Genomic DNA, 22,159 nt, shown 5'->3' on the forward strand with positions numbered 1-22,159 from the left:
ACTTTGCCTAAAACCGGCCCTGGAAGGGGGGAGAAAATGAAATGGCAGGAACTCGTCTGCGTCTTTAAGCCCTCGTCTACTACTCCGACTGCTCCTTCTTACTGTAGTCCCCTTGTAAAACAGTGAGGACCTTCCGCCCCGGGACACAGCTCCAGTGATTTTGGCACTAGGGCGACATTTGTGTTCTGTGTGAGCGCTGCAGTCCATCAGTGGCCGGTAATTGGCTGCAGCGTTCACACAGCATAACACTGTCATGTGAGCGCTGGCACAACTGTCACCGACATTAATGGAACCCCACAACGATGCTTTTATTTTACACAGGGTACTGCAACATTTGAGAAGAGGTTGTTAAAGTAGCGGAGAACCCCTTTAAGAAGCAAACGCTAGAGGATGGTCACCCACAACAGGTGATAATATCCACGGTGAATGTAGCCAGATGTTACACTCTGGAGCCGCCATGCTCTGTGTGACCAGTTATGTGCGAGGGGAGGGGAAGCCGCACAGCTCCCGCCTGCTATCACCTGCTCTCTCTCACCCTGTAGACTCGCCCCGCCTCCAAACTGACGTCACCACAAGTGTCCGGATTCTAGCGCTATGCCTGTAATACCGAATAAGCCACGCCCACAAATCACCCGGAAGTTGGGAAAAGATGTTTCCTAACCCGGAAATACGTCATATGCTCGGGTTGTTGTGTTTACCTCTCGTGTGCTGAGGATGAAGCCGGCTGTGGACGAGATGTTCCCGGAGGGAGCCGGTCCGTATGTGGACCTGGATGAGGTGAGAGTGCCGGACATAAGCAGGCGTGTTCTGTGCTGGAAGTCACTTGACCGGACTTCTGTAGCCATATAAATTACAGTTGTCACCTCAGGGGTCTCCTTGGAGGAATGGCATACAGGGGTCTCTTGGGAAGAATGACACGCTGGGGGGGAGTCTACTGGGAGGAATGGCATACTGGGGTCTCTTGGGAGGAATGACACGCTGGGGGGGAGTCTACTGGGAGGAATGGCATACTGGGGTCTCTTGGGAGGAATGACACGCTGGGGGGGAGTCTACTGGGAGGAATGGCATACTGGGGGTCTCTTGGGAGGAGTGACACGCAGAGGGGGGGGTCTCCTGGGAGGAATGACACACGCCGGGGGTCTCCTGGGAGGAATGACACACGCCGGGGGTCTCCTGGGAGGAATGACACACGCCGGGGGACTCCTGGGAGGAATGACACCCCCCCATCCCAATAAGAAAAGATATTTTGCCAGTGCTTTAGGTGACAATAAAACCTCTCGGATGCTGATGTAGCTGCAGTGTCACTACTTGCTCGTGTTCGCTGTCGCCACATTTTATTTTCTGAGCCTCGTAACTTTCTGGGCTGTGGGGGCCGGTACTTTTGCAATTTAAGCTTTGTTTTTCTATAGATACATATTTAGGGTCTATTTGATAACTCCATTGCTTATATTTGCATTTTTTTAGGGGGAGGGGGCAGAATCTGCCGTTTATTTAATGTGTTTTACTCACTTATATTTTGCCACTACTTCCACAGCTCTTTACAGACATCATCGACACTGTCCCCAATGGGGCTCATAATCTAGATTCCCTATCAGTATGTCTTTATTGTGTGGGAGGAAACACATGCAAATACAGGGAGAACATACACAAACTCCGCATTTATGTATTCATGTACTCACTGTATAGGTGCTGACAATTATTTGAGATTTTATTGAAAACGACAAAATAATCCTGTGCAGTAAAAGTTCCTATATAGGATAGTATATTTGGATGACCTATATCTATTGAAGGTCGATATTCAATAATATAGATCAATCTAAAATCTGTACTATAAGAGAAATGGCCTACAGATAATTATATAGTTCAGAGGTAAACAATCCCAGGCAACACCACAGTAGTAACCTGTGAACACTGGATCAATGCCTAGACCAGTGCTTCCCAAACTCCAGTCCTCGCGGACCCCAGCATGTCATGTTTTCAGGATTTCCATAGTGTTACACATGCGAGAGAATTCCTGATGCCTTGATGATACTTCCATCACCTGTGAAACACTAAGGAAATCTTGAAAGCATGACCTGTTGGGGTCCACGAGGACTGGAGTTTGGGAACCACTGGCCAAGACTGATATTGCCTTGCTGCAGAGGCCTGGCACCTTAGAAATACGAAATATGGTGCCTCCCGTTCAACGGTGACTCTCTCTGTCTCTCCCTAGTTGTCCCTGTCACAATTTAATATGATGCAAGTTAGATTACATACAGGCAACATCCAGCTCATACATGCTTGTTCAAAATAGCAAAAACACATTGGTTACTTATTATTTGATTCTCGCCCTTTTTAGAATCATTGCCTCAACCCGTTTCTCCTTCTGGTAGGTTCATCAGGAGGCTTGATGTCTCAGCAGTAAAAAGATAAACACAGGCCCATTCTAGTGTGAACACTATCCTTCCTAATGTCTTCTTCAACACTAAGCTCTTTGCAGGGTAGCTCCATTAACCTTACTCTATGCATGAAGGCCTGGACATCGTACCTGTGGCAGAGGACATTGCTGATCAGTGTCCTTATAGTAAGTGCAGAATCTCCTGCAATCTTTCATTAAAATGGACATATAATAACCTGCAATAATTATCTGGATCTGAAGACAGATACGATTGCATATTAGAGAAATGTACAATGTTACTAATAATGGTACGATGTAGTTGCATGGTGGCTCAGTGGTTAGCACTGCTTTTCAGTGCTGGGTTCAAATTTCCCAAGGAAACATCTGCAAGGAGTTTGTTTGTTCTCCCAGGGTTTTCGTGGGTTTCCTCTGGGTTCTTCAAATTTCCCCCCACACTCCATACTGATAGGGAATTTAGATTGTGAGCCCCAATGGGGACAGTGATGACGAGATCTGTAAAGTGCTGCGGAATATGATAGCGGTATGTAAGCAAGCAGAATAAATAGTAACCTGGACCATCTCTGACCATGTCTACTACAGGCTGGAGGAAGCACAGGGCTTCTGATGGACCTTGCTGCCAATGAGAAGGCCGTACATCTAGATTACTTCAATGGTGAGTTCTCTCTACCCAGTACAGATCACTAAACGTTGTTCATTATCTGATGTTTGGATATCGTCTTTCTGTATAGTCAGTGCCCATGCTAGGCTATGTTCCCACAATTAGTATATGGTGAGTTTTTGATGTTTGTTTTTTTTTATCATGTTTTTGACGCTGCAGTTTTTGTCTCTTTGGTATGTCCAGTTTTTAAATAAAGCAAGTTTGACAGTCAGGTATAGATTATATGTGTTTTTAGTGCGTTTTTTCTGGATTCAAAGCAGTTCTTTGGAGAAATTTTGCACATAAAACCCGCAAGAGAAATTGAAATGTTGTGGATTTCAAACACACACCACATGTCAGTTTACACAGTGTAAAGATATACAAGCATAGTGGGAATGAGACTTCTATTAACCCCATCCACTTTGCTGGAAGCAAAATTACACAGAGTCAAAAATTTACTGTGGAAGCATAACTTTAGCTCTTTTCTGAAGTTATTAATTATGTCCTGTAATGTGTAAAACTTATTCCATTTATTTTTTCTTTTATCAGTCATTTGTTTTAAAAAATTTTTTTTCCAGTTGATGACCTTTTCAGCAAGTCTGTTCACACTGTAAGGCTATGTGAATTGTCTGCAGCATTTCTGCAACTCCCTGCCGCTGGTAAAACGCCTGCAGAATTTGCAAGCGTTTTCCCGCAAAACACAAGCATTTTGAAAGCGTTTTTAGCTTGAAGAATGCTAGCGCTTTTCCAAGAGATTTGAAGCATCGCTTGGAAAAGTGATTGACAGGTTGGTCACACTTGTCAAGCATAGTGTGACCAACTTTTTACTATTGATGTTGCCTATGCAGCATCAATAGTAAAAGAATGTTAAAAATAATTTAAAAAAAATAAAAAATCGGGATATACTTACCCTCTGTCGGCCCCCAGAGTCGTCCCGGTCCTCATTGGAGCTGGCAGCAACTTCCGTTCCCAGGGATGCATTGCGCGAATGACTTCTGATGACGTAGCGGACTCGCATGCGTAAAGTGAGCGTTTTAATGCAATCCTATGGCGGTGGAATCGCTGCGATTCTGCAGAATTATTGGAGGAGGGAGAGAAAAAAGCACCACTGCATAATATCGCACACTGACCCGGAGATAATTATAATATAATGAAATAATCTTTATTGATACACGGAATTACATGCATCAATAACATAATTCCGTGTATCAATAAAGATTATTTCATTATATTATAATCTATCTCCGGGTCAGTGTGCGCTATTATGCAGTGGTGCTTTTTTCACTCCCTCCTCTAGTTGTCATTTCTACTGCTGCTGCACCTGACCATATGATATAGTTTGGTGCGCCCAGAATTCTCCTTGTTCTGCAGAATTAATGGACATGCTGCGGATTGTACTGCTATGCGATTCCGCAGCAGAAAAATCCACAGAACGGGCACAGCAATTGCGGAATCCCATAGGATTGCTTGGGATGCGGTTTTTAAGCATTTCTGCTGCGGCGGAAACGCTTAAAAAACGCAGCGTGTGCACAGAGCCTTAATATTGAGGCCTGCTTGCTGTATATGCCAACTAATAGAGTCTTGGCGCCGTCTATCATTAGAGTTGTATTTAGAGAAGTAGCAGAGACTAGTTGACCTCTGGAACCGGCAAGTGATTCCGAACCCTGATAATATACACACTTCTAGGACTCTGCAAGCTGCAGAGCATTCTGAAAATGTCCTCGGGGATGGGCAATCCCTTTTAACTGTGCCTTACTATTCTACAGGTGGACCTCATCCAGATGATGCTGCTGGTTTGATAATATGACCAGTCTATTGCCCTGGGTCTTGTACTTGCCTTTGTGGTTCAGCAGATATTCCTGCAGACACAAGCTGTCATGATCCAGTGTTGGATCTGGCGGTATTAAATGCAAAGTGAACTTTTTTTACTTTGGAAAGTTCCAAGGTGTCTTGACTGTCCCCGGTGGTGGTGAGTGGTATTACACTTTAGGGTTTTTTGCACTTAATTATGGATCAGGTGTGACACCCTATAAAGGTGTGCTCAGGGGGTTCACTCACTGCCTGTGATATTGTGAGTTTGTGTTCACTCTGTTTTTGGAGAGCCTGGATGAAGAATGGAGCTGGTGAGGAGTCCTGCGCAGCTTAGCCAGGGGGGAAGAGTGTCAGCTATGGTGTCTGGACGAAGGGCTGGCATGGCGTGGTGGAGTCGCAGTGATGGTGTCAGCGGGAAGTGTCTGCATGGGCTGGTGGAGTGGCGACTATGGAGAGTGGCACTCACCATGTGGGACTTGGCCGCTGAGCTGGACTCAAGCATGCTCGACTTCGTGTCAGCAGCTGAACTCATCCTTGGGACTCTGGTTCTAAGCAGCTGCAACTGGTTTTGGACTCTGCTCCAAGGCTGCACTAAGGTTAAGGATCCTGTTATGGTGAAGGATCCAGGTGGAGGAGAAGATGCACTCAGGTGGAGGGCTCTGTTGCTGGGAGCGCACGCAACAGAGCAAAGCTAAGTGGTGTTTCCCCTGTATTGTCTCTTTCCTCATGTGTGTTATTAGTGCAGTGGTGGGATTAGTTTCCGCACCGACCTATTCCCTAGTGAGGGTTTAGGGTCAGGGCGAGCTAGGGCGTTGAGGTACGCGTGCGGCGCCCGGTGCGAAACCGGCATAGGGAACGTTAGGAGTGCAGGGACACTGGCTCAGGGGAGCTCAGGAGGTCTCCAATTCCCTTTTCCCTATTGCAGGGCCCACCATTGTTAATGTTTCCCAGGTCCCCCTTATTATTTAAATTCGCCATACTGGAGGCGGGGTTTCCAGAATGTTTATTAACGTGTAATACCTAAATTCGCCAGGTGGAGGCGGCGTATCCACCTGCACGTATTATTATTTAAATGCGCCCCACTGGAGGCGGTGTATCCAGGGTCACGTGTGTTATGGGTCCGCCTTGCGGTAACATCTGTGTCCTGACACACGTGATCATGACACAAGCAATCAAGATTTCTGGCTCTCACAGACCTGTAACTTCTTCTTTAAGAGTCTCCTCTTTCCTCCACTCATTACCTGTAGTAATGGCACCTGTTTAAACTTATCAGTATGCATAACGCCCTCAAACAGTCTGACTCCAAACTCCACTATGGTGAAGACCAAAGAGCTGTCAAAGGACACCAGAAACAAAATTGTAGCCCTGCACCAGGCTGGGAAGACTGAATCTGCAATAGCCAACCAGCTTGGAGTGAAGAAATCAACTGTGGGAGCAATAATTAGAAAATGGAAGACATCTAAGACCACTGATAATCTCCCTCGATCTGGTGCTCCACGCAAAATCCCACCCCGTGGGGTCAGAATGATCACAAGAACGGTGAGCAAAAATCCCAGAACCACGCGGGGGGGACCTAGTGAATGAACTGCAGAGAGCTGGGACCAATGTAACAAGGCCTACCATAAGTAACACACTACGCCACCATGGACTCAGATCCTGCAGTGCCAGACGTGTCCCACTGCTTAAGCCTGTACATGTCCGGGCCCGTCTGAAGTTTGCTAGAGAGCATTTGGATGATCCAGAGGAGTTTTGGGAGAATGTCCTATGGTCTGATGAAACCAAACTGGAACTGTTTGGTAGAAACACAACTTGTCGTGTTTGGAGGAAAAAGAATACTGAGTTGCATCCATCAAACACCATACCTACTGTAAAGCATGGTGGTGGAAACATCATGCTTTGGGGCTGTTTCTCTGCAAAGGGGCCAGGACGACTGATCCGGGTACATGAAAGAATGAATGGGGCCATGTATCGTGAGATTTTGAGTGCAAACCTTCTTCCATCAGCAAGGGCATTGAATATGAAACGTGGCTGGGTCTTTCAACATGACAATGATCCAAAGCACACCGCCAGGGCAACGAAGGAGTGGCTTCGTAAGAAGCATTTCAAGGTCCTGGAGTGGCCTAGCCAGTCTCCAGATCTCAACCCTATAGAAAACCTTTGGAGGGAGTTGAAAGTCCGTGTTGCCAAGCGAAAAGCCAAAAACATCACTGCTCTAGAGGAGATCTGCATGGAGGAATGGGCCAACATACCAACAACAGTGTGTGGCAACCTTGTGAAGACTTACAGAAAACGTTTGACCTCTGTCATTGCCAACAAAGGATATATCACAAAGTATTGAGATGAAATTTTGTTTCTGACCAAATACTTATTTTCCACCATAATATGCAAATAAAATGGAAAAAAAAACAGACAATGTGATTTTCTGGATTTTTTTTTTTTCTCCGTTTGTCTCCCATAGTTGAGGTCTACCTATGATGTAAATTACAGACGCCTCTCATCTTTTTAAGTGGTGGAACTTGCACTATTGCTGACTGACTAAATACTTTTTTGCCCCACTGTATATATTTGTAAGTCCTTATTTATTATAATAATGGCCGGACCATACACAACCAGCATGTCTCTACAGACCACAGCCTGTCTAGTTATCTTGCGGAGACTATTATTATTATTATTTATTTATATAGCACCATTGATTCCATGGTGCTGTACATGAGAAGGGGTTGCATACAAATTACAGATATCACTTACAGTAAACAAAATAACAATGACAGACTGATACAGAGGGAGAGGACCCTGCCCTTTCGGGCTTACATGCTACAGGATGGTGGCGAAGGAGACAGTAGGTTGGTGGGTTGCAGTAGTTCCGGTGTTGGTTGAGGTGATATCTCCAGTAGTGGTGAGAGAGAAGGAGGTAGCGGGGTCATTGCAGGCTGTAGGCTTTCTTGAAGAGGTGGGTTTTCAGGTTCCGTCTGAAGGATCCAAATGTGGTTGATAGTCGGACTTGTTGGGGCAGAGAATTCCAGAGGACAGGGGCAATTCGGGAGAAGTCTTGGAGGCGGTTGGATGAGGAGAGGAGGAGGTCTTGGGAGGGACCGGAGATTACGTGAGGGAAGGTATCGGGAGATTAGTTCAGAGACATATGGGGGAGACAGGTTATAGATGGCCTTGTAGGTGAGTATTAGTAATTTGAACTGGATACGCTGAGGGAATGGAAGCCAGTGAAAAGATTTGCAGAGGGCAGAAGTCGAGGAGTTGCGGGAAGAGAGATGAATTAGTCGAGCAGCAGAGTTAAGGATGGACTGGAGAGGTGCGAGGGTGTTAGCAGGGAGACCACAGAAAAGGATGTTGCAGTAGTCGAGGCGGGAGATGAGGGCATGCACAAGCATTTTAGTAGATTGAGGGTTGAGGAAGGGACAGATTCTGGAAATATTTTTGAGCTGGAGGCGACAGGAGAAAGAAAGAGCTTGGATGTGCGGTTTGAAGGACAGGGCAGAGTCAAGGGTTACTCCGAGGCAGCGGACCTCCGGTACTGGGGAAAACGTGATGTCATTAATTGTTATAGCTAGGTCGGGTAAGGAAGATCTGTGAGATAGAGGAAAGATGATGAGTTCAGATTTGTCCACATTGAGCTTGAGGAAGCGAGAGGAGAAGGAGGAGGATATGGCTGATAGACACTCTGAGATTCTGGACAGCAGAGAGGTGATGTCTGGGCCAGAGAGTTCGATCTGAGTGTCATCAGCATAAAGGTGGTACTGGAATCCGTGGGACTTTGAGTTGCCCCAGACCAAGTGTATAGAGTGAGAAGAGTAGGGGTCCTAGAACAGAGCCTTGGGGGATTCCAACAGAGAGAGGGTGGGATGAGGAGGTTGTGTGGGAGTGGGAGACGCTGAATGTGCGGTTGGAAAGGTATGAGGAGATCCAGGATAGGGCGAGGTCTTTGATGCCAAAGGAGGAGAGGATCTGTAGTAGGAGGCAGTGGTCAACTGTGTCGAATGCAGAGGACAGGTCTAGAAGCAGGAGTATAGAGTATTGTCCACTTGATTTGGCTGTAAGTAGGTCGTTAGTAATTATGGTCAGGGCTGTCTCAGTGGAGTGATGGGGGCGGAAACCAGATTGTAGATCGTCAAAGAGCAAATTAGATGATAGTTGGGAGGAAAGTTCAGCGTGGACGTGCTGCTCCAGGAGTTTGGAAGCAACGATATTGGGCGATAAATCCAGAGGAAAAAAGAGGGGGTCTCCAGCACCAAAATTAGTGAAAAAAGACAGGCAAGGCTACCGCATTTCAGTGCACAGGTTGTGAGGTGCGATTTGGAGAAGAGGCAATTAAGCCCCTCTTCTGTGAGGTTGGAGAGGGAGGTTATGGGGTTTGGGCATTGGTCTGGTATACAAAGGGGTTGTGGTGGTTGAACGATGAAGACTTGCCTTGTTTGGTCAATCTTATTTTTGAAGTGTGTGGCAAAGTCCTTGGCAGAGATGAGGGAGGTTAGAGGGGGCAGTGGTGGGCGGAGGAGGGAGTTAAAAGTTTTGAATAACTGTTTGGGGTTGTAAGCTAGGGAAGATACGAGGGTTGTGAAGTAGGCCTGTTTAGCAGAGGTCAGGGCAGATTTGAAAGTGAGTGTGGCCTGTTTGAATGCGGTGAAGTTGTCTTGTGAATTTGTTTTCTTCCAGCGCCGCTCTGCAATCCTGGACACTTGCCAGAGCTTTTTAGTGGTGTTATTGTGCCAGGGGCCAGGCTGTCTGTTGATACGTCGCATTCTGCCATGAACGCGAAGGGCAACCGCGTCAATAGCTGATGCGAGAGTGGCATTGTAGAAAGCAGCGGCAGTGTCTGTGTCGTGGAGTGAGGACAGAATAGTGTCAGAGAGCATGTGGGTGTCTAGGTGTGCAAGGTAAATCTCACCATACAATGTATTGGACGCCGTAATTCCTCACGGCTCAATGAACACATGCAGAATCACCTGCGTTTAAAAGCCGGCAGCGCTTTGGACGCAGCGGAGATGTGCTGCGTCCAAAACGCTGCCAATTACTGACTGTGTGCGCCTACCCTTATAGTCCGCTTTTATGGTAGCATACTGGGTGGTACGGTTGGGGTGGAGAGGGGTCCCAGGAGGCAGACTTGCTGCTGTAGGAAGCTAGTGGTGGCAGGAGTGGGGTGATGCTGTGAGCCGCGGGCTGGGAAGAGGGGATGTTCGGCAATGCGAGGCTGCTTTGGGCCCCGGGCTTTCAGAAAATTTCGGGAGTCCCCTCATTTCCCATCCTCTAAAAACCGCACTGTACTTCGGGAAAATGTCCACCTCCGGCAGTGCACATGAAATTTCAATCTGCGCATGCGCCGCCACTGGCGTCCACTTTTCTGAAGTGCAAGGACTCCCGACATTTTGTATGTATAATTTTGTATTACTTTTGGACTTTGCATCGGTTTCCTGGCATTTCCATGTATTGAATGTGATTTCTGTCTCAATAAGTGCTGGACTTTCGGTTCTCTGGATCTGTCATGCATAATATTTGACTAAGCTGGAATGTGTTTTTGTTTTTCTGCAGATTTTGGAGACCTGTTTGATGATGAGGACATCCAGTAATTATTCCCCTGAGCACTCCCAGACAGCAGCGATATAAATAAGACAGAAGACCTTGTGATTAATTTATATTACTCGTGTAAATAAAGGTTATTAGCCATGATGTGATTTTTGGCTTTTCCAGTTACTATGTATTTACTTGGGGAAGTAGCAAGTGTCCCTGTATCAATACAGAGTTTAGTAAAAATTGTTGCTAAATGAAACTCTGTAAGCAATTAAGCATAGTAAATACTCTTCCGTAAACCACAGAAATAGGAACACTTCCTCTTGTCTGAATGGGAGTAAAGGGCTATTCCATGGGGCTGCTTCTTTACTTAAACCTTTTTTTCCGCCATTTTCAATGAAACCTACAAAGAAGCATTGGAAAAGCCTCCAGAAACTAAAGCCATTCTTGTGGCATAATCCATATTGATAAATAAACACCATTAATTTACAATAAAAAAGCACTTATAAATATTTTGCTACAGACTTTAAGTAGAACCTCGCAGTAGATTCCTGTTGCTCAAACCTTGTGTAATCTCAATCAAACACTGGCCACATAGTCTCCAGACCAACATCTGGTTATCATTGCTTCCAAAGCAAAAGCGTGACTCCATATTGAAGAGGGTAGTCCTCCATTGCTTCATTCCAGCCTTTGGTCTCCTACTGGAAACCACGTGAGGAATGCCATGAAGAGAACTACATAAAGGAATGTCACACCCGTACTACTTCCAGGATTGTGGTGGGAGTTGGCATAATGTACACTACCAGGACCCCTTTAGACTTCATTCTAGGTACAATAACAAGTCAGCATTACATCGATTTGGTTGTAGAACCAGTGCTACGGCCATTTCTTCATTTCTGTCCCAGGAGCCGTTTTTCAAAATACCTGTAGGCTGCCTGTAGCTCGTGTTACTGTGAGCAGCCTGCGGAAACACCTGCTATGTCTAGCAAGGGCGAATGGACGATCGCAGATTTGACTCCTAAGAAGACTATTGAAGTCAGTAAAAATTGTCAAGAAAAAAAATAAAAAAACATAAGTTCAAACCACCCCCCTGTTTGCTTAGTATATATTAATTTGTTTCCCTGGACCCCTGAAAATTTTTTTTATATAGGGTCCCCCTATAAATTCTAACCAGCAAAGGCTAAACTGGCAGCTGTGGGCTAATACTAAGAGCCAGAGAGAGGGCACTGGATAATAATTGGCTAATAGCAATTAACGGCCCCAGAAATGGCGCATTAGTAAGATGCGCCAAATCTTGCTCATAGCTTTGCTCTTCCCACTAGCCCTTGTGTGGTGGCAGGTGGGATAATAGGGTTGGTGTTGATGTCAGCTGTTTTATGGCTGCTGACATCAGGCCTTGGGGTTAGTAATCGAGAGGTGTCTATAAGACTCCTCCATTACTATCCCCATAGTAAGATTGTAAAAAAGACCTAGCCAGAATAATATCCTTTATTTGAAATAAGTACTCCCACTGTCTTTTACCTATTTATCATTGTAAAGTTAGAAAATATAAAACACCATATTCCTCACCTGTCCAACAATAATCCATTTGTCCCATGCAGTAATCAATCTCTTCTCATCTGGATGCCTTGCTGAATGGTGGCATGATGCGACTGTTCAGTCTGGCATCCAGTAGATGCTGAGCGTCAGAACGCCACTTCAGTGACCTGAGGTGACGTCATTGAAGTTACTGCAGGTCACTGAAGCTGCGGCTCCCATGTGCAGCTCTTCGTGAGCGGTCCGGTGAACTGTGGTGACCTCAATAAGATCACTGCTGTCACCGTGAGAAATTTCTCACTGTGCTAGCTATGATATCGGGTCACTGAATTTGCGCTCTGATGCTCAGCGTCTTTGGGATGCCAGGCTGAACAATCGCATTATGCCACTTATACTGTCCTTATACACGTTAGCAGGGTGTGCAATGAGACATGTACTGTAGCTAAACCCCCTGTCTTCTTTAAGAAAAAGAGGCTGTAAAATTGTAACCTTTTATTGATTGCAGATGTGACAGGAAAGGGTGAAACTATAGGATGCAATAACAGGAGCATTTCAGAATATATAACTGCACAGAGCATAAAATACAGATAGTCTGCAATACACAGTAACATGAGGTAATACATAGGTACCGTAAGGTAATACATAGCTGATGATTACCTATTTAATACAACAAACGTTATAAACACAGGATTATAACACCTAGATAGTGCTTACCAACTATGCTTAGAGCAGGCTGTTTAAGAAGCATGAAGAACACGAATGGTGTAGTTTCTCCTAAGACACGTGGAGGAATAAAGGCTGCTGTTCCCCTCACAGTGTCATAAACAATGATGTAACAGGAACTATCCCACAATACATTGCAAATTAAACTAGAATCTATGCATTAAACAGCCAGCAGGTGGTGCTGTTACCTTACAGTATGAAATATATGAAGGATTAATACACACAAAAATAAAATGTCTGTAATAATCGAAGACATAAAAAATGACTAGACCTTCTAGACGGCAATTATATGGATGGACAGAACACCACTCTTCAGTAAGGCATCCAAATGAAGCAGAGCTGGATTATGGCGTGGGACAAATGAATTATCTTCAGCCAGGTGAGGAATATGGTGTTTTTAAATTTTACACTAATATGTAAAAGAGGGTGGGGAATGTTTATTTTAAATAAAGGAGTGTGTCTTTCTTCCAATTAAAGGACTTTATTCTGGCTGTGTATTTTTTACAATATGACTATGGGGTTAGTATTGGGGGAGTCTTAAAGACCCCTCACCATTACTAACCTCTGGGTTTGATGTCAGCGGCCATTAAACAGCAGACATCAACCCCAAACCTATTAGAAAAAAAGCGCAAAAATGAAAAATCATGAAAGGGTTAATGTAATTATATTGATATCCAAATAATAAATGGGGGATGGCAACTTCCCTCCACCTTTCATTCTGACAGATGGAACAAAAGCCATGATTGAAATTGTTATTTAGAGAGCTGCTTGTTTTCCTAGTGATTACAGTAAAAGTTTTTATAGTGGTTCCTTGCATTGTTATGACCTCAGGTTACAATACGTCCAACATGAAATGTTTTTTCTTGGGCCGCTGTAACTCATTACCGGTCTGTGGTGCATACGCAATCTGTCCAAGGAAAAAATAGGACATGTGCCCGGGACCATAGACTACCATTGGTCCTAGCTTGGAGATCCGATCGCACTAGCACTGAGAGAAAGTCGTCTGCACAAGCCCATTAGAGAAATGCTCAAGAAACAGTTCCCCAATCGAATCTCTAACATAAATTTCCAACCTTTGGCGCTCAGGGATTACTGAGAACTGTAGTTCTGCAGCTGGGGATTACTAATTTATAAGGTGTGTATCCAAGCTGTAGTTGAAAATCACGCTGAGGTTCCACCTGCACCACATGGATGAAGTGATCTCTTGTGTGAGACTTTCTGGCTGGGGATTCCATGAGATGTATGGATAGTGATTCCTGCTCCAGCCTAGCCTGGGATCCCAGTGCACCTAGATTCTCCAGCAGTGAGAGCCCAGATTATTAGTAGCACCGAGCAGCTTGTTTGTAACAGGAGCGGTCTCTGGCAACCTCTTAGACATAAATGAGACCCCTCTCTGACAGCAGAACTGCACACAGAGATACATCACCACAAGGTTTTTTTTAATCTGATGGAGATTTTTTTTCACAGTTTTGTTTTGGATTATAATCATACAACTTAACAGTATAATGTTTTACCATTTTCAAGATCACTGCTTGTCAGCGAAGGTGAACTCTTTGTTTTTCAGCAAGAGTAAAAAAAAAAAAAAAAAGAGATAAAAGACTACTGTTGATTTTAAGGGTGTGTGCACACGTTGCGGATTCTGCTGCGTTGCACAGTACCTTTATTTTCTATGGAAAATGAAAACCGCAGTGCACATGCTGCTGATTTTTCCGCGGTTTCAAATCCGCAGCATGTCGATTCTTTGTGCGGAATCTGCAGCGGTTTTACACCTGCTCCATTGTAGAGGGGGACAACCGCAGGCTAATCCACAGATTTTTCCAAATCCGTAATGAAAAATCCGCAGCACAATCTGCAACGTGTGCACTCACCCTAAAATTTTTCATATTGACTGGTCATAGTGAAGAAAAGGGGTTGTCATACGGAAAAGGCCTTTTTGTATTTAACCCATTAAAAGGGTTGTCTAGCAGCGAAATATATTGTTTCCGAACGGGGTGTCAGTGCAGACCTCCGGAGTGGCTTGAGCTGGATCCACTGAAGTGCAAAAAAATGCAGTGTCTAAGGGCCTGTGCACACGTTGCTGATATGCGGAGTGGTTTCTGCACAGGTTTGTCACAAATCCTGATGCCAGCAAAGTGAATGAGATTCCTGAATTCTCATGCACACATTCTTTTATTTTTTTCCCTTGCAGATTTAAATCTGCAGCGTGTCACCTCTTTGGGTATGTGCACAGGGTGCAGATTCTGCTGCAGATCTGCAGTGGATTTGGCCCTGCGGATCTGCAGCAGAACTGCAAGTGATGTACAGTGCCATTCAAGGCTATGTACGTAAAACAAAAACGCAGTGCACATGCTGTGGATTTTTCCACGCAGATTTGCTGCGGATTTAAAACTGCAGCATGTCACTTCTTTTCTGCAGATCCACAGCAGTTTTACACCTGCTCCATTATAGAAATTGACAGGTGTAAAGCTGCAGGGGAAATCCGCACAAAAACTGCAGAAAATCCACAGTAAATCTGCACTAAATCCGCAGGTAAAACACAGGTCATTTTTCCTGCGGATTTAGCAAAATCTGCGCTGAAACTTCCACAGCAGAATCCGCACAGTGTGCACATTCAGCGTTTTTTCTGCAGATTTCATCAATACTAATGAATGGGAGAAAATTTGCACCCAAAATGCGAGTTAACAACACAGCAAAAGCGCATGTATTTTCCGCAGTGTTATTCCTGCCAAGAGATTCAGAAATGCGGCAGAAATTTCTGCACCAAATACTTAACGTGTACATACCCTAACAGTTCCAGCAAAGTAGATGGGATAGATAAGAATATCATGCCCACTGCTTTTTTTTTAATTTTATTCAGCATAAACCGACCTGAAATCTGCAACATATCAATTTCTCTTGCGGGTTCACTGAATTTTATGTGTAGATCTTTCTCATAGACTTGCATTAGATACAAATTTTTGTGCTGAAACACATAAAAAACGTGTGCAATCCATCCATGACTACAGCAATAACATTTTGTCAAAGACAAACATCAAGAAATATCAAAAACAAAGAAGCTTTGTTTAAAACACGACATACTAAAAAGACGATAAAAACTCGAGTAACTTAATATACATAATAGGTGTAAAAATTCTGCATAACATTTTCAGCATCCAAAACTCACCAAATACTCATCATGGGAATGTACCTTAATCCCTTTCCAACCTTAGACGTATAGTTACGTCTAAGGTTGGCGCCCCCTGTTTTTTGATGAGCCCGGAACTTTTCCGGCACATGTCAGCTGATTTCATTAGCTGACATGTGCCCCTAACAGCTGTAGGTGAAATCATGATCCACCTGCAGCTGCTAACATGTTAAATGCAGCTGTCAATTTTTGTCAGCGGTATTTAACATGCTCGCACTGGAAGCGCGTCACTAATCCCATCCATTGGCACCCATGTCACATGACTGCGGGTCGCCGATGGGTTGGCATGTCAACCTGGGGTCTACAGGAGACCCCTGTGGTTGTCATTACCGGATAGCTATGAATGCCGCCCAGCAGTCTGTGCTCATAGCAAGTGAGCATTTATTCAGTCGCCACGACAGCGCCACAAGAGAGGGGATCCGCCCTTCGGGGACAGGAAACCTACAGACACAAAAAGGGCGTCCCTCTCCCTCGCCTCAGTTTGGTTTCCTGTTCCTGACAGGCGATCTTCAGGAGGTCGGCTATTTAAAGGTGCTGCAATGGCATCCAGGTGCTTTAAGGTCCATTGCGTATAATGGACAGTAGCCGCCTTACAGGAGCTAAGGCCAGTCAGAAGGCCAAGTCCGGCAAGTCCTCAAGCCGCAGAGATACATCCTCGGCTAAGAAGGACCCCCACAGACTACGGTACCACATACTATAGGCAGGGGGTAAGTGATCTCCGAGAAAGTGCACTTGGTGATGTATTGTCTCCCTTTATGTTCCCTCTCTCCTTATCTATCAGGGGAAAAAGTTCCGCTAAAACCAAACACAGGGAGTGTGCAGAATGTGGGGTTCCACTCCCTGTTGGCCAAGGGAAAAAGCTATGCAGACTCTGCATCCAGAACTTGATAGCAGAAGAGACTCCAGACCTGACCACCAGTCTGAGGGAGTTGGTCAGACAGGAGGTCATGGGTTCAGTTAAAGCCCTATCACAGGAAAGACGGGTTAGAGAGGTAGAACCCAGGCTCCCGGTTTCAGATTCAGGGAGTGACTCAGGGGAACTAAAATCAGATTCATCCCCTTCATCCTCGTCATCTTCAGAGGAAAGAGCAGGTTGCTCATGTTTCCCACTTGACCAGATAAACCGGCTCATGAAAGCGGTGAACACCACTATGGGGATTGAGGAGCCCCCGTCGGAAAGGTCCATGCAGGATCTTATGTTTAAAGGACTGGACAAGAAGTCTCGTAGATCCTTCCCCTGTCATTGATAAGATAAATTCCCTGATTACGCGGGAGTGGAAAAAACCAGAAAGAAAGGGTTCCTTACCGCCAGCATTTAAAAGGAGGTACCCGTTCGAGGAAACAGCATCAGCTACGTGGGATAAAGTCCCAAGACGTGATGTGGTGGTGGCCAAGGCCTGTAAAAGAACCTCTCTACCATTTGAGGATTTGGGTAGTTTAAAAGATCCTCTAGATCCCCCTTAAGGGGTCTTGGGAAACTTCGGCGGGATCTCTTGGGCCAGCTATTTCAGCCACGTGTACAGCCTGGTCTCTCATGGTGTGGCTAGACCGCCTAGAGGAACAGCTCAGGGACAAGGTCCCTAGGGAAGAGATCCTATCCTCCCTCCCTACGATCCAGGGGGCAGCGGCGTTTCTTTCAGTCGCGTCAGCGGACTCTGTAAAGCTAGCGGCCAGATCAGCGGCTTTGTCTAATGCTGCCCGCAGAGCTATATGGCTGAAGTGTTGACCAGGTGACATGCAGGCCAGGTCAAAATTGTGCAATATCCCATGTGAAGGGGGGCATCTATTTGGCTCGGTGCTAGAAGAGCTGTTGGAGAAAGCGGACGACAGCAAAAAACGGTTCCCTTACTTGGGAAGACCTTCATACAGGCGGGACTATAATAGGAGATGGTTTGACCGAAGAAGGTCAGATAGGGAGAGAACGAGATACGACAGCAGCAGGAGGAAAGGTAGAGGATATATGTTTAATTCCTCACGTGACAGCAGAAAGCCGTAATGACTGACTGACCAGGTCGGAGGCAGATTTTTACACTTCTATCTGGCCTGGACAAAGATTTCAAATAGCCGTTGGATCCGGAGCGTCATTAAGACAGGGCTAAAATTTGAGTTCCGGAAGACGCCTATTAACAGATTTATTTTGACTCCAGTTCGTTCTTCATCTACAGAACAACTGGTACTAGAGTCTGAGGTCCGGGGACTTCAACAGAAGGGAGTCTTTGTGAAAGTTCCAGAGGTACAAAGAGGTAAGGGATTTACTCCCCCCTCTTCTTGGTCAAGAAGCCAGATGGCTCCTTCCGTACTAGCATAAATTTCAAAGGCCTCAATAAATTTATTTTAATTCACACCATCAAGATGGAGTCAGTTAAATCTGCCATAAAGCTGCTATTTAATGAATGTTTCATGGTGGTCTTAGACCTTAAAGATGCTTATCAAGTCCCGATACATGCAGACCACCAGCAGTTTTTAAGAGTAGCGGTTTCATTGGGGGGAATAGTAAGCTATTTCCAATTCAGAGCACTTCCCTTCGGGGTTGCTGTTGCACCCCGAGTTTTTACTAAAATAATGGCGGAAGTTATGGCACATTTACATGAACAGGATATTCTCGTGATCCCTTATTTAGATGATCTGCTAATTGTGGGACACTCGGAATCACATTGCACCGCACAATTGCGGAAAGTAGTATCCAGCCTTCAGGATTTGGGATGGATTATCAATTTAAAAAAATCACGGTTGCAGCCCCTGGAAACGCAGCAGTTCCTCGGCCTTCTTCTAGATTCCAAGTTACAGGAATGTCGGTTACCAGAGTCAAAAGTGGACAGTATTCAGCGACAAACACTCAGGGGCAATACATAATCCTTCGGTCACTCTAAGGGGGGCAATGTCACTACTGGGCTCACTCATTTCATGTATACCAGCGGTTCTCTGGGCCCAATACCACACCAGAACCCTGCGGTGGGATGTGTTGCACAACACTTGTCGGCTAGAAGGTCACCTAGAGAAAAAATTTACATTATCCTACGAGTCAGTACAATCACTACGATGTTGGACTTGCATACCAAACCTGCATAGAGGGGTTCCCTGGGTAAACCATATCTCCCGAGTCATAACTACGGATGCTAATCCCAAGGGTTGGGGGGCACATATGGGGGATATGTGGGTCCAGGGGGTATGGTCACCACATGAGCAAGAGTACTCATCTAATATAAAGGAGTTACTAGCGGTGGAGCGGGCCCTAAGTGGTTTCCTTATGTCCCTACAGGGCCGACACGTCAGGCTTCTCTCAGACAATCAGGTAACCGTAGCCTATGTTAACCATCAAGGGGGAACGCGCTCCAGGGCATTAATGGAAGTGGCAAATCGCATCTTTCAGATAGCCGTCATCTACTATCCCTTACATCGATCCATATAAAAGGGAAACACAATATTACGGACGATTTCCTAAGCCACAACAAGCTCAAACAAGGAAAGTGGGTACTAAACAGGGCCGTCTTCGAACAGATCATGCACATGTGGGGGTCCCCAGAAATAGACTTGTTCGCCAACAGAAAGAACAGACAACTACATCAGTTTTGTTCTTTGGATCCCAGAGAAAACCCGTACGCAGTGGACGCTCTCCTGATCTCATGGGACTTCGGCCTGGCTTACGCCTTCCCCCCACTGAATCTAATACCGATAGTGCTGAGGAAGATTCAAGAAGACAGGGCTCGCATAATCCTGATAGCTCCATTCTGGCCCAGGAGACCATGGTTTCCTTGGCTGAGGAAGATGTCTGTGACCCAGCCATGGATTCTCCCGGAGCTCCCAGATCTCTTCTCACAGGGTCCAGTATTCCATCCGCGAGTTTCCAATCTGCATCTAGCGGCTTGGAATTTGAAGGGGCACTACTGAATAGGAAGGGCTTCTCCTGGGGATTACTCAACACTCTATTGAAAAGCAGAAAACCTTCCACGACAAACATCATGTCAGAATTTGGAAAAAATTCTTGTCAGCCCCGGGGGCGGAGGTTGGTCCGAGAATTCATTGTCGGGTGATAGTGGTCAAGTTGGACAGCTTCTCCACCTCCTCCTTATCTATCTTCTCAGAAGGAGCCATTTGTTCAGCCCCTTTTTGCCTTTTAAGTCTCCGGTGACGGGAGGTAGACTTGCCATTTAGACCTTAGTCAGTATTAACCAGATTTTGGAATTCTTACAGAAGGGGTTAGAGATGGGTTTAGCCACAGAGTCCAGGTTTCAGCCCTAGGTGCACTATACAACTGTAACCTAGCAGGCAACTACTGGGTATCCAGATTCATAAAGGCAGCGGCTAGGTCCAGGCCCATCATTAAGAAGAAGCTAATTCCATGGGATCTGAACTTGGTGCTATCAGCTTTAACAGAAGCCCTGTTTGAACCTATTGATTCTGTCCCTATTAGGATCCTATCCTTCAAAACTGCCCTACTGGTCGCATTGACATCTGCCAGGAGGGTTAGTGATATGCAGGCTCTCTCTAGACTTCCCTTGTATACTCAGTTTAGGGGGCGGGAGGTAGACTTGCCATTTAGACCAGAGTCAGTCTTACTGTACTCCTTTCCACTGTTGTCACCATCTGAATGGGAGTCACCACCTCCCGAATGGTCACCCTGTAAGCAGCGGTCCCCATTTCTAACGGTGTTGGACCCCACTCCCGGAGCTTCACCATCTTCAACTGTCACACATTCTGGTATGACTACCAGCGTCATCCTGCCTTCACCTTGTGGAGCACTGTCATTCCACTGCGTCCGAGATTCTGTCTGCCAAACATTGTCTTCAGCCCTAGTGGTTGTTAATGGTAATAATACGTCACAGTCACCCTCGGTGCCTGTGTCACACCCCACAGTATGGTAAACCCTCAAGTTGCTCTCTGTTCTGGTGTCAGCTCCACTCTTTTTAATTAACACACCACTATCAGTCACCCTGTGGTACGCGTCAGGTGACATCATGTCCATAAGTTGGGCAGATACACCCTTCTCTCTGGTCATACTTTCGGGCATGGCTGCTACGGTCATGTCACTAAGTTGGGCTCATCCACCATTTCCTTTGGTCATGCCTAAATTAGGACTGTCAACTCTAGGGGGGTCACTCTCCACACCATTACCTCCCATACACATTATTTCTACAGACACTATTCCTTTTGTCCACCAGTCCCACAGGGCTTCCAAGTCTCGCCCTATTACCATAGTGCACAGTAAGTCCGGGACTACCATCACTTCATGGTACATGGAACCCTCAGTCGTATCAATGTAGAGGTATGCTGTCAAAGGTCTATTATTGTCCCCACCAAAGCCAGAACGTCCAGGAGGGGTCCTCAGCACAGACACCCGACTCCCCGGGTATAACAATCCCACCACCCATTCTCCATCCTGCCAGAAGGGGCACTGTAGTGTCAGTTCACTGACCGAACTATCCACAGTATAGCATGGGTCTGCACAGCAGGAACTTCGCTGCTCCCAGCTACAGTCCAATGGCGCCTTCACCGCCTATTTTTTTGCCACCACCCCAATTTGGGTTACCGCCCCCTTTTGGGACTCCACCCCCTTTTGGGCAACTACTCCATTGTGGGATACCACCCCCTTTTGGGATTCCACCCCATTTTTGGCAATCATCCCTGTATGGGTTACCACCCCCTTTTGGGACTCCACCCCATTTTGGGCAATCCTCCCTGTTAGGATTACCACCTCCTTATTTGGGACACCACCCCTCTGTGTGAGGTACACTCTGAGGACTCCCCCACGGCAGTCACAGGTCTGAATTCACACAGACCCAATGTCTTGCTGGGATCGGTACTGGCCCTTTAAGAGGTTCCACACTCTGAACCTCTGATGTCCTTAGGGCACCTCACCAGCTCCTACTGGCACTGCCACAACTCCTGCTGTAGCCACAAACTGCCGGCACCTCCAACTTTACATACATTATTGACACTGTCCCCGATGGGGCTCACAATCTAAATTCTCTATCAGTATGTCTTTGGAGTGTGGGAGGAAACTGGAGAACCAGGAGAAACCTACACAAACACTGGGAGAACATACAAACTCCTTGCAGGGATTTGAATCCAGGACTATATGGCAAAACCAATGGTGTTGTTCAAAAGTACAACTCGTCCCGCAAAAAACAAGCCCTCAGGCTAGTTTCACACTTGCTTTTTTTTGCAGCGCGTTTTTCCCGCAAAAAAACGCATTAAAAAAACGCATACAAAAGCATACAACTGCTGCGTTTTTTTCAAGCATTTTTATGAGCATGCATGAAAAAAACGCAGCGTTTTTATGCGTTTGTAAGCGTTTTTAGTGCGTTTTTACCGCGTTTGCGTTTTTTTCCAACATTAGGTGGCCCCTCAC

At 45.8% G+C, this 22,159-nt stretch overlaps 1 protein-coding gene across 1 annotated transcript; it reads left to right on the top strand.

Moving 5' to 3' along the window:
• Positions 1-622: 622 nt before the first annotated feature.
• COPS9 (COP9 signalosome subunit 9) lies at positions 623-10,526 on the top strand. The gene is made up of 3 exons (XM_073581293.1): positions 623-777; positions 2,978-3,050; positions 10,389-10,526. Exons 1-3 carry the CDS (start codon positions 715-717, stop codon positions 10,424-10,426), a joined length of 174 nt encoding a protein of 57 aa, XP_073437394.1. The 5' UTR covers positions 623-714; the 3' UTR covers positions 10,427-10,526.
• Positions 10,527-22,159: the final 11,633 nt, after the last annotated feature.

The sequence above is a fragment of the Dendrobates tinctorius genome, unplaced genomic scaffold (assembly GCF_039654945.1).
Source record: "Dendrobates tinctorius isolate UK_male_01 unplaced genomic scaffold, ASM3965494v1 ptg000069l, whole genome shotgun sequence".
Classification (NCBI taxonomy): Eukaryota; Metazoa; Chordata; class Amphibia; order Anura; family Dendrobatidae; genus Dendrobates; species Dendrobates tinctorius.